At 41.0% G+C, this 14,549-nt stretch overlaps 1 protein-coding gene across 2 annotated transcripts in view; it reads right to left on the reverse strand.

Annotated features, from left to right (window-relative positions):
* The window catches only part of TTC29 (tetratricopeptide repeat domain 29), a 1,214,048-nt gene that overhangs the window by 891,035 nt on the left and 308,464 nt on the right, over positions 1–14,549 (reverse strand). For both annotated transcript variants that reach the window (XM_078677661.1, XM_078677660.1), the window contains exon 5: positions 112–297. In XM_078677661.1, the coding sequence (XP_078533787.1) occupies positions 112–297 (186 nt within the window). The remainder of the gene's footprint in view (positions 1–111; positions 298–14,549) is intronic.

The following is a 14,549-nucleotide window of genomic DNA, read 5'->3' on the forward strand; positions in this document are numbered from 1 at the left end:
TAAAAATAATAGTACGGCCTACCAATATGAAATGATAAAATGTGTTTCTTTTGCCATAAGTGAACTCGAAAAAAGATTACATCCAGTCATTCTTTAATAACGGAAACTTACCATGCTCTTCACGAACTTTACCCAGGTTTACATTTGCCTCTGCTTCCTTTCGGCCACCATCAACTTTGATCAGTTTAGCGGTATCAAAACAATACTCAAAGAAGTGATCTGATAGCCATCCATCTCCCAACATCTTGAAATACTGGGCCAACGCAAGTTGACTTACATATACTTCCTCATAGTGTCCTATAAATAAAACAAAATTAAACTTAACTCAAAACACAAAAGAAAAGTTGTTATCGTGACACACAGTGGTTCCTTTAAAATAATCCACTGGTTACTATAAAACAGGAAAAATAGTTATTAACTTCACGGTGAGTACGGCTTCTACTCCCCCTATTGTAACAGGCTGCGCACGCACAACACTTCTGTCTTCAGTCTGTTCATAAATAAATTGCTCTCCAGTTAGTATTTTTCAGTCAGTCCCGTCCAACATTGAACACATGAGAAGAAAGACTTCAAAACGGTCGACTCATTTGTTAAAGACTTTGACACCAGCTAGTGAGTGTGCAATGCAATCATCATTATCATCATCAACAAGAAGCTCCATAACAATATAGCAGGGTATGTCACCCACTTAATGAAATCCATCCTGAGGGTCAGGTCAGAGTCATCTTCATCAGACTGCAAGGAGAGGAAGAATGAGGAACAACAACATCCCTGGATTCAGTGCCCTTAACCAGGAGATCATCCAAGCCGAATTTCACCAAGGAAATGCTGAGGCTGGTGGATTATGGCGGTATGTCCAGTCACAAAGCCAAATGTTGGGGTGAATTGTAAATTAGCCAGAGATGCTATTCAGAACCATCTTTGTGTCAAGGTGGGTCAAACAAATTTGGAGGCAAGTCCACCTCAAAAATGTATATTTACACATAGAACATGGGGAGCAATTTGGATGGTAGTTCTTTTCACAGAAAGCAATGCTCGTAGTTAACAGTTCATCCTATGTTATGCTCATCCATGTGACACACTTCTTCCACATTGAGGACCCAATCACAACAGTTTCAACTCTGCCATTTCCTGACACACCATTCTGAGAGCGATATCAAGAGTATACTCGAGGTCAAAGATTCGGGGGGAAGGGGGGGGAGTGGGAGAGATGGGGTTCAGAAGTGGCGGATATTTAGAAGTCCGGTAAGTCAACTGACTGCAGAAATATTATGGTAATTGATAACTTTAACTACTTGAATCCCTTTATTTTCTAAACCCGGTTCCACAATCCAACAGCAATAAGACTGCAGGAATAACAGAGATCCTGATAAACCTCCATGTCAAATCTAACACTAGTCAGGGACCTACACATTTGTTATTTTATAATTGTTTATGGCACAGCTTTGAAAACCTTTAATGTGTGAATATTTCTAATGAAAGACAGTTCTTTGGACAAAAAGAATGTGCTTCACATACACTAGGTATGTCTCTCCTTGAAAAAGGCAATGCAATAGACAGCATACACAATTTTATCACCGCCTAATTTTAACCAAGTTAGGCCAGCCTTACTTTTTTTTTACAGCTGTTGAATTCACCTTTTACCAGTATTTTTTTCTTGTGCGCTTTCTGGTGGGAGTTTTAAAATATGAATGACTATGAAACTGATATCCTATATGTTGTTTTTAAATGAAATTATTTGTCTTTTGTGATTTTATCTATAAAATCGAATAAAGATTATGTTGATGATGATGATGACGGCATACCCTTTTGAAAACAGTTGATTGCTATAGTAACTTTTTTATTATTTTAGTCTGCATTACTTTCATTGTTGGATGGAAACGGTTACATTTGCTTGTTGGTTTATCTAGTTCAGTTTCCAACCATTTAAAATTTCGGAATTATCGCAGCTCGCAGCTCGCACTCTATCATTAAAATGTTTTACATAGCCATAATTATCGGTCTGTGCTCTCGCGAAACCTCTTTCCATTCAATTGATCCTGTGCCTTTCTCTTGCAAGATATCACATTTGTGTACTCCCCTTTTTCTTTTGATACAATATCAATTTGTTTTACTCACTCGCTATCCACCATTTATTAACTCTTCATCTTCAAAATACTGCCATATCACGAAAAAAACTCTTAAGCACATGTTGAGATCCTTTTTCAATGTTTAGTTATTCCACTGTTGGACACTACAGAAGGTTAACTCAGTGACAGTCGTTTTACAGTGTTTAGTGCCCGAATGGCTAAACACCACAAAGTTACTCAATTATCAGCTTCTGCTATTGGAGGTAGGCTAGGGTGGATGGTATTTCCATTTGAAGGAATGCACAATTAGGATATTCGTAATTTCTAATCTCTGCGCTCTGTGGGGTAACATTAACTAATTCCTGAGCAGCATCTCTAATGCTTTCTTGGATTATTTGTGATTCCATTTTTGAGTATTTGGAGGTCAAAGCAAAATCATGTTGTTTCGTACTTGGGGCCTAGTGATTCGCCCATACATCTGTTTTTGTAGATATTCCTCCGTCTCTGGCATGGGTGTGAGTGAAAAGAATGTCCTCACCAATTTATCTCCTTGGACATTAAACCTGAGTAAACTTTTTGGCGGATGTCTCCCATAGGTCGAAACTGAGTCAGGACCTTGGTATTTAAGTAATGAATACTTTTTGGTCCCATTTACTAGTGTTGACATTGTTAGTTTAAAACGTGATTTATATAAATGATTTTATATTTCTTAATAAAGAAACACTTTATTAGGAGTAACACCACTCATAGATATTAAACAATAAAATGCCAATTTTAAAAGGGCAGGGGTTTCTTCTCCTTTTTAAGACTGCCCCTTTATAGTGAACTAAAACGATAATTGGCAATGTTAGTGTAAAAGAGAAAGGGCTTGACTCACAAGAGTGCTTGGCATTCAGGTCGTAAACAGGTCTGTACTTCAGCATGTGTATAACATTTATGGCTTAAAAGTGATCTAAAATAAAATTCCAATTAAATCAGAAATTCAAAGCGACCCAGCGTTAGGTTAGGATTACGCACAACGTTTCTTCACTTTTTATTCTCCGCAGCCTGATAAACAGTAAATCTTTCGCATACAACAAGAGTCCTTAGTTAAAATTGACAGCTAATCATGTCTCACATACAACACAATAACAGTACTCGATAAACTAACACTTCCTCTTTCTTGGCTGCTCAGCAGCTCGTTTACTACTTCTTTCTTAGGGTTAATTATAATGTTGTATTAGTGGTGGTTGGGCCTGGTTATGTATATAGCATGTTGTCTGGTGATTTTTTTTATTTTGTTATGTATGGCTCTGACTAAGATGCATTAGCGTGAATGTTTTATCCTAAAAGTGATAATTCGCTGCTGTGTCTTAGCAATGGTAGGTTACAGATCTCATAGCTTACTGTTGCTATGTCATAAGGCAGTCTTGGTTGGGGAACCTTTTTACTTCCTTGAGCCTCTGCACATCCTGATCACTTTGCTCTGGTGAGAGAAGTCAGGACGTGGAGGTGCAGCTCTGATTTTCACGCTTAGGGTACGCGGGATATCAGCAGAGTGCTGGAACCCCAACGCACCTGTAGGGAGCATGTCACTGTCCCTGACTCACCTCTGTAGTCAGGATTCAGGGACCCGCGGTGACGAGAGACAGTGACATAAATAAAATTATAAATAAATAGCTAAGAAGATATTTCTTTAAGGACCCTGCCAGTTACCAAGTTTTTTGCAAGAGCGCAAGGGACAAATGAAGTAGTGGAAAACTACATTTGAAAACTTGGTAACTTGATCACAGGTAGCTCAGCAATTCAGTTACTCATTCCCAGATAGGAAGGTGTATGTATAGTTTGAGGGTGCAGAAGTAATTGCTCACAAAAATCTAGATCTTAAAGAGGCTATTGCCATTGTGAACAGGGAAGAGCACACCTGTATGTGTGAAGGAAATAAGAGGTGAAAATTGGTCAATGCTAAGAAGCGAATGCTAAGAAAGAAGATGATGGGACAAGAAGGCAAAGTCAAGAAAGTATAGGTGAAGTGTGAGAAACCAGATAGAAGTACTTTAAATGTTGAAATGTTAGGCACACTTCCTAAAGCCAAGTATCTTATGTGATAAACTCAGTGCATTGCAATTGTAGGAAAAGGTAATTTCAGAGGAACAATGTTCTCTAAGGAAGGAACATGATTTATCAAGCCCTGAAAAAAGTTTTGTTGAAAACAATAATTGTAATGCTCAAAATGTTCCAAAGGTTTTTTTGAACATAAGTGACAGTGGGGTGCAAGAAAATGTGATCGGTGCTCAAATGAAGATGATTCAAGTGTGCAATATATGTACAAAAAAACATTAATGCGCTATATAACTTTTTACCTCTTTGTTAGGGAGTCATCCCCACCTACGTGCTTCTGCCAGGTATAAAATAGGCACTGCTGGCTACCTTCTTGAGAACATTGCTAGACCCGAGGATGGTAGAATGATGGCGTTTGCTGAACCCTCACTTCAGAAAGAGGACTGCACCTACTGTAACATTTGGTGAGAGACCTGAAGGGCTGGACCTGCTCCCGCTTGTACCCAGAACAGAAGAGTGGACTCCAAAGGCTAGTTGGCTAGCATCCTGCTAAAATACAGGACCACAAAAAGCTGCAAGGAGCCCACCTTTCTGAAGAACCCAGTTGTCCAGTTCCAACAGCAGGTTGGAACTGGACAACTCTGAGGCAATGTTTAGTGTGGCCGAAGACTTTTGCTATCTTAAAAATGCCCTGAAACATGGCATTTTAGTACTATTTACTGTTTGTATGGAGAACAGGACCTGATGAAAAAGTGGGTAGCGATTCCCCAGGAACATCCCCATTGGTTAGGGAATGTGCAGTAATCACCCCTCCCCACTAGTTGGTGCCAGGCATAAATGGGACACAACAAGTCACCTTGACAGAACAATTTCTGGACCTGCAGAAGAACATAAGTGGACTGGCCCTGCTGTCTGTGAACCGAGAGGAGCCACAAATGACTGAACCTGCAGCCCCTTGTACCCTGGAAAAACAAGTGGACTACAAAGATTAGTTTGCTGACTTTCTGTGTGGCTACAGGGACACAAGATGCAAAAGGCTTTTTTTAATGGAGTGCCCTGCTGACCAGCAGCAACTTGACCTGGACTGTACCTTGCTGGTGGTCTCTGCTGCAGTGAGTCCTGGCTCCTAAATGCTGTCCGTGAAGTCCTGTGAGCCTTAGAAGTGACTCATAGGAACTTCTCCTCAAACCTTGAAAAGTTGGGGCTAAAAATATTAAGTCACAAGGTAAGATTTTTCACCGGGATGACATTGGTTGGTGTATCTGAACTGTGCTCCATCACGCTCAGCCGGAAATTGCGTCTAGGTCCCAGGCTTCTTTTACTATACATTTTCATTGACGCTTAGTGCTTTTTGGTGCTATCTCGATGTAAACGTAAAAAAAAATCATAGCTCCAGTTTCCTTTATTGGATGTGCACTTTGGTGTCATTTTGTTTTTAAAATGTTACTCTATTTTTCTAATTCGGTTTGCTTTTTTTTATTGCTTGGTGTTATGACTCTATTACATTTTTGTACTAGATGAATACTTTACACACTGCCATAAGTTAAGCTTGTCTGCTCTGTGCCATAGCTATCAGGGGGTTGAGCTCAGCTCAATTTAGTGACTTTGAGGGGACGCTGTGGACTTCATTTGAGACAGGGACTCCAAGTCCCAGGATATCTGCTGGAGAGGAGAAGGGAGGAGGTCACCCCCCTTCCCGTGCCGTACAAATTGCACTCACCTGCCCCATTGTGCATGACACTGTGGACTATGTTCGTGAGAGGGACTATAAGTCCCAGCATACCTGCGGGAGGGGAAGAAATTGACCTACTGCTTTTTGCGTTCACCTGCAGGATGTACACAGCCCAAGTACAAGCTTTTCTGTGCCTGTCTAAGCCAAGATCAGGCAGAGCAAGGGCCACCCCCATTGGTTCTGCTATTTCTTACTTCAGTAAGGCTGCCTGGGATTTGACTTCTAAGATACTTAGCATTATAGAAACTCTTGCAAGTTTCTAGGTTGACTTTTCTGGAGCCAGCTCTTTATATTTTCCTTTCAGGCTGGTTTGTAATTTGCTTCTGTTATAGGCAAAACAATAGCTGTCTGTAGTCCAAATGGCCACCCAAATCTGAAAAAAAGCAACCAAACATGCTACAGAAAATTGTACGATCAAATACATTGGTAACTTAATAGAAGAAATTGAAACTATGCTAAACGATAAGGGCATGAGGGAAAGAATACCGACCAGAGGGAATAAACTGACAAAGATAGTTGAGAGGAAAGAGAAAGGACACCAACATTCATCTGGCACACTGAAGCCAGAAATTCCAATGATGCGTGTCTCCAGTTTGCACCTCCCCTATTGGCAGAAAAATGGAACTTGCTACTGAACCATCTAGTCCCGAACATTTTGTGGTCAAATAGGTTTGAACCCCTCCAGTCCAAAGAGGGCAAGGACTTTAAAATTATTGGGGAGAGTGACTTGACCAGAGACTCGCCTTTTAGGGTTTATGTCAGGGAACTTGGTCAAGGTCCTCCACAACTGACCTTAGTAGGGCTTGGTGTTTTGATTCTGCACTCGAGAGCTGAGATTTGCAAATTTAAAGCAAGTGGTATCCAGGTTAACTGATCTTTTTGTCTAGACACCCATTCAGGTCCATCCAGGAAGCCCGGATCACACCTACCATTGCACTATTACCAAGATTGTATTAGAGTTTCCCTTCTTAATACTAATAGCAATTCTATTCCCAGAGAAACAATGAAATACAGTGAAAACTGGCCACTTACTATGACAAGACATGAAGCTGCACCTATAGACAGTAACAGCCATTGTTTATTGCACATTTTAAATCTTGGAAAGTGGATAGCCAACTTCTAGTCTCAAACCCCCTACTAGGTGGTAGGGTAACACGATTAGGGGATGTCGATATTGTTCCCCAGAACATTGCTTCTACCAGCAGAAGAGCAAACTACAAAGCAGCTTGTATTTTTACTGATCACAAAGCCTGCTCTAATTATAGTTTACCAAATGAGAATGATGCCTACTTAATAAGAGTGCATAATTAACAACAGGGTGTCTATGAACATCAGGTGTCTTTGAAATACAAAGTAGTCCATTGGATCCAAACAGTTTCACACTGATACTCTATTATCTATACAGATGTGGCATGTGCCAAACGTTACACAGATCCTAAAAGAAGATGGGATTTTATATAGATTTCTCTAGCTGATGTGCACATTTTTAGGAAGTTAATTTTGCTTGCTCTCAGGTCAAACCACCTTGGGATCTGAGAAAGTTTAAAATGGGTCTCCCAAAAAATCCAAGATAATGGGAGCAGCTGAATATTCACTCTAAGCTGTCCATGAAGATGGCCTTAAACATAACCCATTGACATCCCCAGGAGGAAAATGGTGATTGTTTGTCAGCTGTAAATTCACCCTCATTGTCCCGATCACATTCCACCACTGGGGGATGTTCAACTAGTAGACACTACTAGCAAAGTGTTGGGTGCCTTTACCTGGAGCAGACAGCAATATCCATACCCCTATAGATGTAGATAGTAAAGAAGCACTGGAGGAGTCAGCCGGCCCTCTCAACAAGTTGCATTAAGAAATATTCATGTTATTAGCTGGAACATCGCAAATGAAAATCAAAAATAGTAAACAGTGATTGGGGGCAGTTTATTGATGGGTTTCATATGCGTTTACTCCATGAAACATTGGCTGCTGATAATGCACATATGCTGGGTTGTAGGATTTACTTTATTGCAGCTGACATTACACATAATGGCTTGATTATGTTGGTTAAAACCTCTCTGTCTTGCTCTATCAAACATACTTCCATGGATGCTCCGGACATATGAGGGCTGTTGATTTTTGTAAGTAACAAAAAATAGTTTCTCTTAATTAACCTCTACAACAGGAGTACTAATAGGTTCAAGGAATCCTTTACCCTCCAACTCCTCAACACTGACTTAAAGTCTCAAAGACCATCATATTATTATTGCGAGCAATTTTAATACAACATTCAAACCGTTTGGTAACCTATGATCTGACCAAGGATGAAGATACTTATTGGGGTATCTGGGAAAAAACTGCCCCTTGCAAGAGAAAACTAAGGGGTGTATACAGCAGTAAGAGTGAATATATTCTTCAGAATCTATGGTCCTGGTGTGAAACGGTTGATATGATTGTGACTCCCAGGCTTACAATTTACCACGATCCACTGGTTCTTTATTTAAATGGCACTTCGATTAACCATTTGGTGGATCCAGTAAGTCCAACAGCTGATGCACTGATTATTACAAACAGAAGGAATGTGAAATGGGTAGCATTAGTCACCATCTAATTGTTATTAAAGAGATGTATAGAATTTTAACCTTGCGCTAGTCCATTTAGCAATAATCCAGACCAAGGTTTAGCAATAAAAGAAACCATAATATTTGCCAACTTGAAAGGATTTGTTTATGAAGGACCTTAACCTGGGGAAAAAAGGCATCCAAATCCCAGGAGTGGTTTAATCCAAACTGAAGGGTGGCCAAGAGCCTTCTCATTTCTGCTGTGGAACATAATGATAAAGGCGGAATAATTGAATACAGGTCTGTATGTAAAAATAATCTTACAAAAGTGAAATTGATATCAGAAATTTGTATCTGGTATCTGGGAGGCCACCTACATGCTTCCTTTCAGAGAGATAACACTCACAGAAGCCCGTCATGATCAACTCACGTTATATAGCAACTGCTCCATAACTTTGTTATGTCTGATACATTTATTGCTGTATGTGTCCAGAGATCAGGAAAGGCCCCATGCCTAGATAAAATCCCTGCTGATCTCTTCTGTAGTGTGTTCCATACATAAATGTTTTAGCCAGTGCCATAGCAGTAGGTGCTCCAGTCCCAGATTCATGGAAGGGTGTGGAGATAATTCCTGCCATTATAAAGGGCTGTAATGCACTGGGGAACTACTGTCCCATCAGTCGCACAGACAACATCCAAAAAACCTTTCGCAAACAAGTACTTGATAAGCTGACATTTTGGAACTCTAAAAATGAGGCTTTGTGCCATTTCCAGGGAGGATTTATAACTAGGACAGGGACGGTGTACCAGGTCTTATGTTTTCTGTCCAAGTGGAGGAGGTAGATATCAGCCAGGGCAGCTTCTATGGTTTTGTCATCAAATTGCAGGCCACCTTTGACTTGGAACAAAGTTTTAAGAGGTGTTAAGGGTTCTCTAGGATGGGAGGTACTCCTGATTTATTACAGATAATCATGGAACTTTATTCAAATAACTCTGCCCAGGTACAATGGGGCTCTAAAGGCAACCTCTCAAAGAAAATTGAAGTTAGTAAAGGAGTTTGCCAGGACTATATCCTAGCCCCTACTCTTTTTTCCTTTTTATTAATGGTTTTGTAATTTTTTTAATCAACTGTGAGAATGACTAACTGTAAATGGCAAGCAAGAAGGTACCTGCTTTACTCTTAGTGGGTGATGCCTTAATAGGTTTGAAAACTTCAAGGAGCCACTAGATTCTATCAGAGAGGTTCACCTTATTTTGTAAAATCCACGGTCTGCAGATGAATACCACGTACACCAAATTTATGGTTTTTAATCCACACAAAAACGTTGCTCACCCCAAATAATACTCCAATTTCTTACAGATAAAATAGGGATTTGTACATTGTATTATACTTAGGAAGGGTGACATAACTGTCGTACATAAGGGCAGTGGCGTAAAACAGAATGATTGGGCCCTTCCTGCAAAATGTGATGAGGGGCCTGTTGTCTCCCAGAACACACAGATATTAATTAGTCTTGGGCTCAATGGGGTCCCACTGAAGCATTGGGGCCCCCTATGCTGCAGGTGGCCTGCTCAGGAAGGTAGAGTGGCCTTCCTGAGCGTTGACCTATTTCTTAGTCCATGCCATTGCACGTATTTTGCAAGGCATGCAATTGCATTGCTTTGGGAGGTGAGGGGGCCCCCCAGCAAAACAAGGAATGCTGCCCCCTGTACATTGCAGGGGCTGCGGAAGCCTCCGTTATGCTCTTCCATAATGCTAGACCAATTTCTTGGTTGATGATTAAACACTTAAGAGAGAAGCTGCAGAGTCTGAGAGCCAGAGTAATACAAGAAAGATACTTATTACAGCCAAAGCAGGGGGACATGGATTGCCTATGTGTGTTGATCTCAACAAAAATATCTGGTTTGATCATTACTCTTTAACCAACAATTCAGAAGCTTTTGCTGTGCTGGGAAAAGAAAGTGCATTCAGCATAATAGATTTATCCTCAGCATATTGTGTAGCGAGGTTAGTAGAAGGTCAAGAAATCTCATATCTTTTATAACACCCATTGGTGTCTATAGATTTTCCTTTCAATCTCAATCCACAACAGTGCTTTTCAAAGAGAAATGATGAATCATGTCTTGAAAAGTATTGAAAAGTTTTTTCAAGATGATATTCTTCTGCCAAGTGATGGCGTGCTATAGTATGATGAGCCACTAAACAGAATAGCAGGAAGGCTGAAAGGATGTGCACCGATGGTGTCAACTGATAAATGTCAATTTATGAGAGGCAAATAGAATACTCAATCAATAAAGGGTCTTATAGAGTGTAACTACTTACCTGTAAGGTTCTCAAGGCACTGGGGGCGGGGGACTGCTGATTAATCAAAGGCGCTGTAGTTCAGTAAAAGAGCCAGGTCTTGGTGTTCTTCCTGAATTGAAGCCGTGATGGCGATTGCTTGAGGTGGAGAGGCATGGTGTTCCAGGTCTTTGCTTCAAGGTAGAAGAAGGATCTTCCAACAGCTGTTGACTTGCGGATCCGTGGGAGGGTGCCCTGGGCCAAATGGGCAGAGTGAAGGTATCTGATGCGTGCGTGGAATGCGAGGCGGTGTTTGAGTTACTTGGGTCCCGCATCATGTAGGGCTTTGTAGGTGTATGTGAGGAGCTTGAAGGTGATTCTTGTGTTGACTGGGAGACAGTGGAGGTCTCTCAGGTTGCCGGTGATGTGGCTGTGGAGAGTTTGTTGAGAATGAGTCTGGCCGAGGTTTTCTGAATGTTCTGATGTTCCTTGAGGAGTTCTGGGGGATACCAGCTTAGAGTGTGTTGCCGTAGTCGATGCTGCTGCTGATGAGTGCGCGGGTGACCGTCTTTCTGGACTCAGTGGAGATCCACTTGAAGATCTTTCGGAGGAGGCGTAGTGTCTAGAAACAGGATGATGAGGTGAGTTTGATCTGGCAATTCATGGTAAGCGAGGAGTCCAGGATACTTGGGGCATACCGTTACCAAAGAAGAACTCAAAACTAAGTTGATCCTGGTCACGGCCATGGAGAAGATACATAGGTTTAGTTATAGTAAGGAATTGCAGGCCTTCCTGTGGTTAGCTTAGTATTACTTAAAGTTTGTGAGAGACTTTAAAATGATAACATGCCCCCTAAGAGAGCTGATGAAAAAGGGAGTTATGTTTAGGTGGAAAGCAAGCTAAGGGCCAACAAGTGTATGATACTAAAAAACATGACATTTCAAAACCTATGGTGTTAGGTCTTTTTGATATAAAATGGAAAACCTTTGGACTACTGATTCTATTTGCACATTGATTAACAGAAAAAAGTAGTGCTTCAATTTTCATCCAGAACTCTACCCGAAGCAAAAGTGAACTACTCTGTGATGAAAAGGGAAGTACTTGGGTGCAAGTGGGTTATTTGTTGTGTTAAGTTTTTTTGCTGGTGTAAGAAAATGGAGTGAGAAGCCATCTCAAATAATAATCATGATCCTTGTGAGGGTGAACCGCAAAAGTGAAAAGATAACACAAGAAAAATCCCTAACCAATTTAAGAAAATAGAGTAAATTCAGATGTAAAATATCACACAAAAATGGCAAAAATCCAATACGTAAAACCCAAATTAAGATTTTAAAACGTTTTTAGGTTATTAATAGCACCAAGAAACACAAAGCACCACTCATAGTTATCTGGTTGCACTAGACCAGGGGAAAGTCGCCATGCTCAGGCCAAACGCAGTGTAGTGCAGGTCAGATAAAGGGATCAGGATAGTTGCGCTGAAAGATTACCTTCTGAAGTTCAGTGCGAAGGGTGCTGGTTCTGTTGGTAGGAGGGGTCAAGAGTAGGAGACTTTTGGCAGGAGATGCAATTTGAGCATTGCAGACGGTTATTGCTGTATAGTGAGGAGCCGGTTGTCGCTGGAGCTTTGTGCTGGTTGATTGATGCGGATGGTTGCTGTTGGCGCAAACAAAGGTCACTTTGCAGTTATAAGGAGCCCAAACTTCATGATTTTCACCTTTTTTTGAGGCGGAGTTCTCACTGATGCCAGCCAAGCATCCACGACATAGGGGGCACCTCTTACAGATCAACACTCACCACAGTAGTGGCTAGCAGCAGGGTTCAGGCGGGTCCAGTTGGTGTTGGTCAGCTGGGCAGTTGCTGGGAGGCCTCTCGAAACTTGTTGTCTTTTTGTAGCTCACAAAGGAGGTCAGCCAACTGACCCTTGGAGTCAATCAGGTTAAGTGGGATCAAGGCAAGCAGGTCCAATCTCCCTTCTTCAGGCAGCAAGGCAGTCCTTCTGCTAGCAGGGCAGTCATTCTTTTGAATCTTCCACACGTCCAGTAGTGTGTGAATGAGAGGATCTGAAGGTCCCATTTTTATGTCTGGCATTACCTAAGACCTTTTGATTTTACTAAAAATGAAATGTATAATATACTTACCTAAAGGTGCTTTCAACCACCTCTCCTCATCCATTGGTTTGTTATTGGGTCATTCATATTTTGCATCTGCTCACTACAACATATAGCATATAGCATACAGAATGGGGCTATGGGTCAGCCTTCTCCAGCCCTTGCTCAACTTCACTTTGAGTGACCCCATTTTGTTCTCTCATAATGAGCAATCCACACACATGGCAGTGACTTTAGGGCCAGTGTTTTACTTCATAATTACTTTAGTATTGCCTTTGTGTTTAGAGCCCAAGGTAAAAGCAGGACACTTTATAACAGATGTGAGCACATGCCATGCTTTATTAGTTCCTGTCTCCTGCCAATGGTGTTGTAAATTCCTTTTGGAGGGTCCTTTGTTTATCTAACTGTTGGTATTTCACACTATAACAGAGTACGTCCATTTGAAACTGCTCTGTATTAAGGTATCCTCTTTTTCCTAAGTACACAAACTGAAAGCTTCAATATTATACATGGGAATTCATAAGTGGACAATTCTTCAGATCACATTTATTTTACTATTGGTTCTTTAACCCCATGTGTGCTCATGACGAGACCAGGCCATCATGAGTCACAGTTGAGCTGTGCTCATGACGGCCTGGTCTCATCATAACGGCGCCGCTCCGCCCACGCGCGGTTAATTCCCCGCCTGCGTGGGAGAATTAGTCAGTGGGCGGGGTTGTGACGAGACCAGGCCGTCATGAGCACAGCTCCACCGTGACTCATAACGAACGACCTGGTCTCGTCACGAGCACCGCGGTGCCGCGCTCACCCCCCGCTCCCCCAGCACCGTGGGGGAATTAGCCCCACAGGGAAGGGGTTAATAAACTTTACCCGGGAAGAATACCAGCCTTTATTGTGTTTAGTTTGCAGCACCTCTAGCACTTAAAAAAAAAGTATTTCCTTATTTCCTTCCTTTTATCTTTTGTCATTCTTATTCTTCTTTTCCCTTTCTTTATTGTTTTCTTTCTTTTGTGCCTTATATTTCTCTGTCCATTCTTTTATTCCTTCTTTCTTTCTTCCATCCCTTCCTTCCATCTTTCCTTCCTTTTTTTCATGCCTTTTTTCTGACCTTCGTTTTTTTCTTTCATTTTCTTTATTTCCTTCCTCTGTGTCCTTCCCATCTTTTTTTTTCTTTCGTTTCTTTTCTTCTTTCTGTATTTCCTGCTTTACTTCCTTCTTTCCTGTTTTACTTCTTCCCCATTTTCCTTCTATCCTTCCTTCTTTCTTGGTCATCTTTCTTTCCTTCCCATCTTTCTTTCCTTCCTTCTTTATGCCTTTCTTTCTTTCCCGCTTTACTCTTTTTTTCTATCTTTCTTTTTCCTTTCTTCTTCCTTTTCTTTCTTTCTCTTTATGATCTTTCTTTCTTTCTTTTTTTCTTTCTTGCATTCTTTCTTCACCTTTTTGTTAATTCTTTCCTTCTTTTGTTCTCCCTTATTTGTATCCTTCTTTCAGTCTTTCTATCCTTCTTTCATGTACTTCTTTCTTTCTTTTTTGTTCTTTCTTTTCTTTCTTCTTCCTTTCTTTCTCAGAGGCAGGATGCTGGCTGCCAATGGCAGAATGATTGGCTTTTCTAAGTCTTTGTCAGCCAAGACCTTTTGATTTTACAAACATTATGTGCATTACATAGTTATTTAAAGAGTTTTCAGCTACACTTCACCCAGTTGTCTGTGGTTGAGTCATTCACATTTTACTCCAACCCACTCAAGCACACATCAAGGGTTCATGTGTCACCCTACT

The sequence above is a fragment of the Lissotriton helveticus genome, chromosome 2_1 (assembly GCF_964261635.1).
Source record: "Lissotriton helveticus chromosome 2_1, aLisHel1.1, whole genome shotgun sequence".
Taxonomy (NCBI): domain Eukaryota; kingdom Metazoa; phylum Chordata; class Amphibia; order Caudata; family Salamandridae; genus Lissotriton; species Lissotriton helveticus.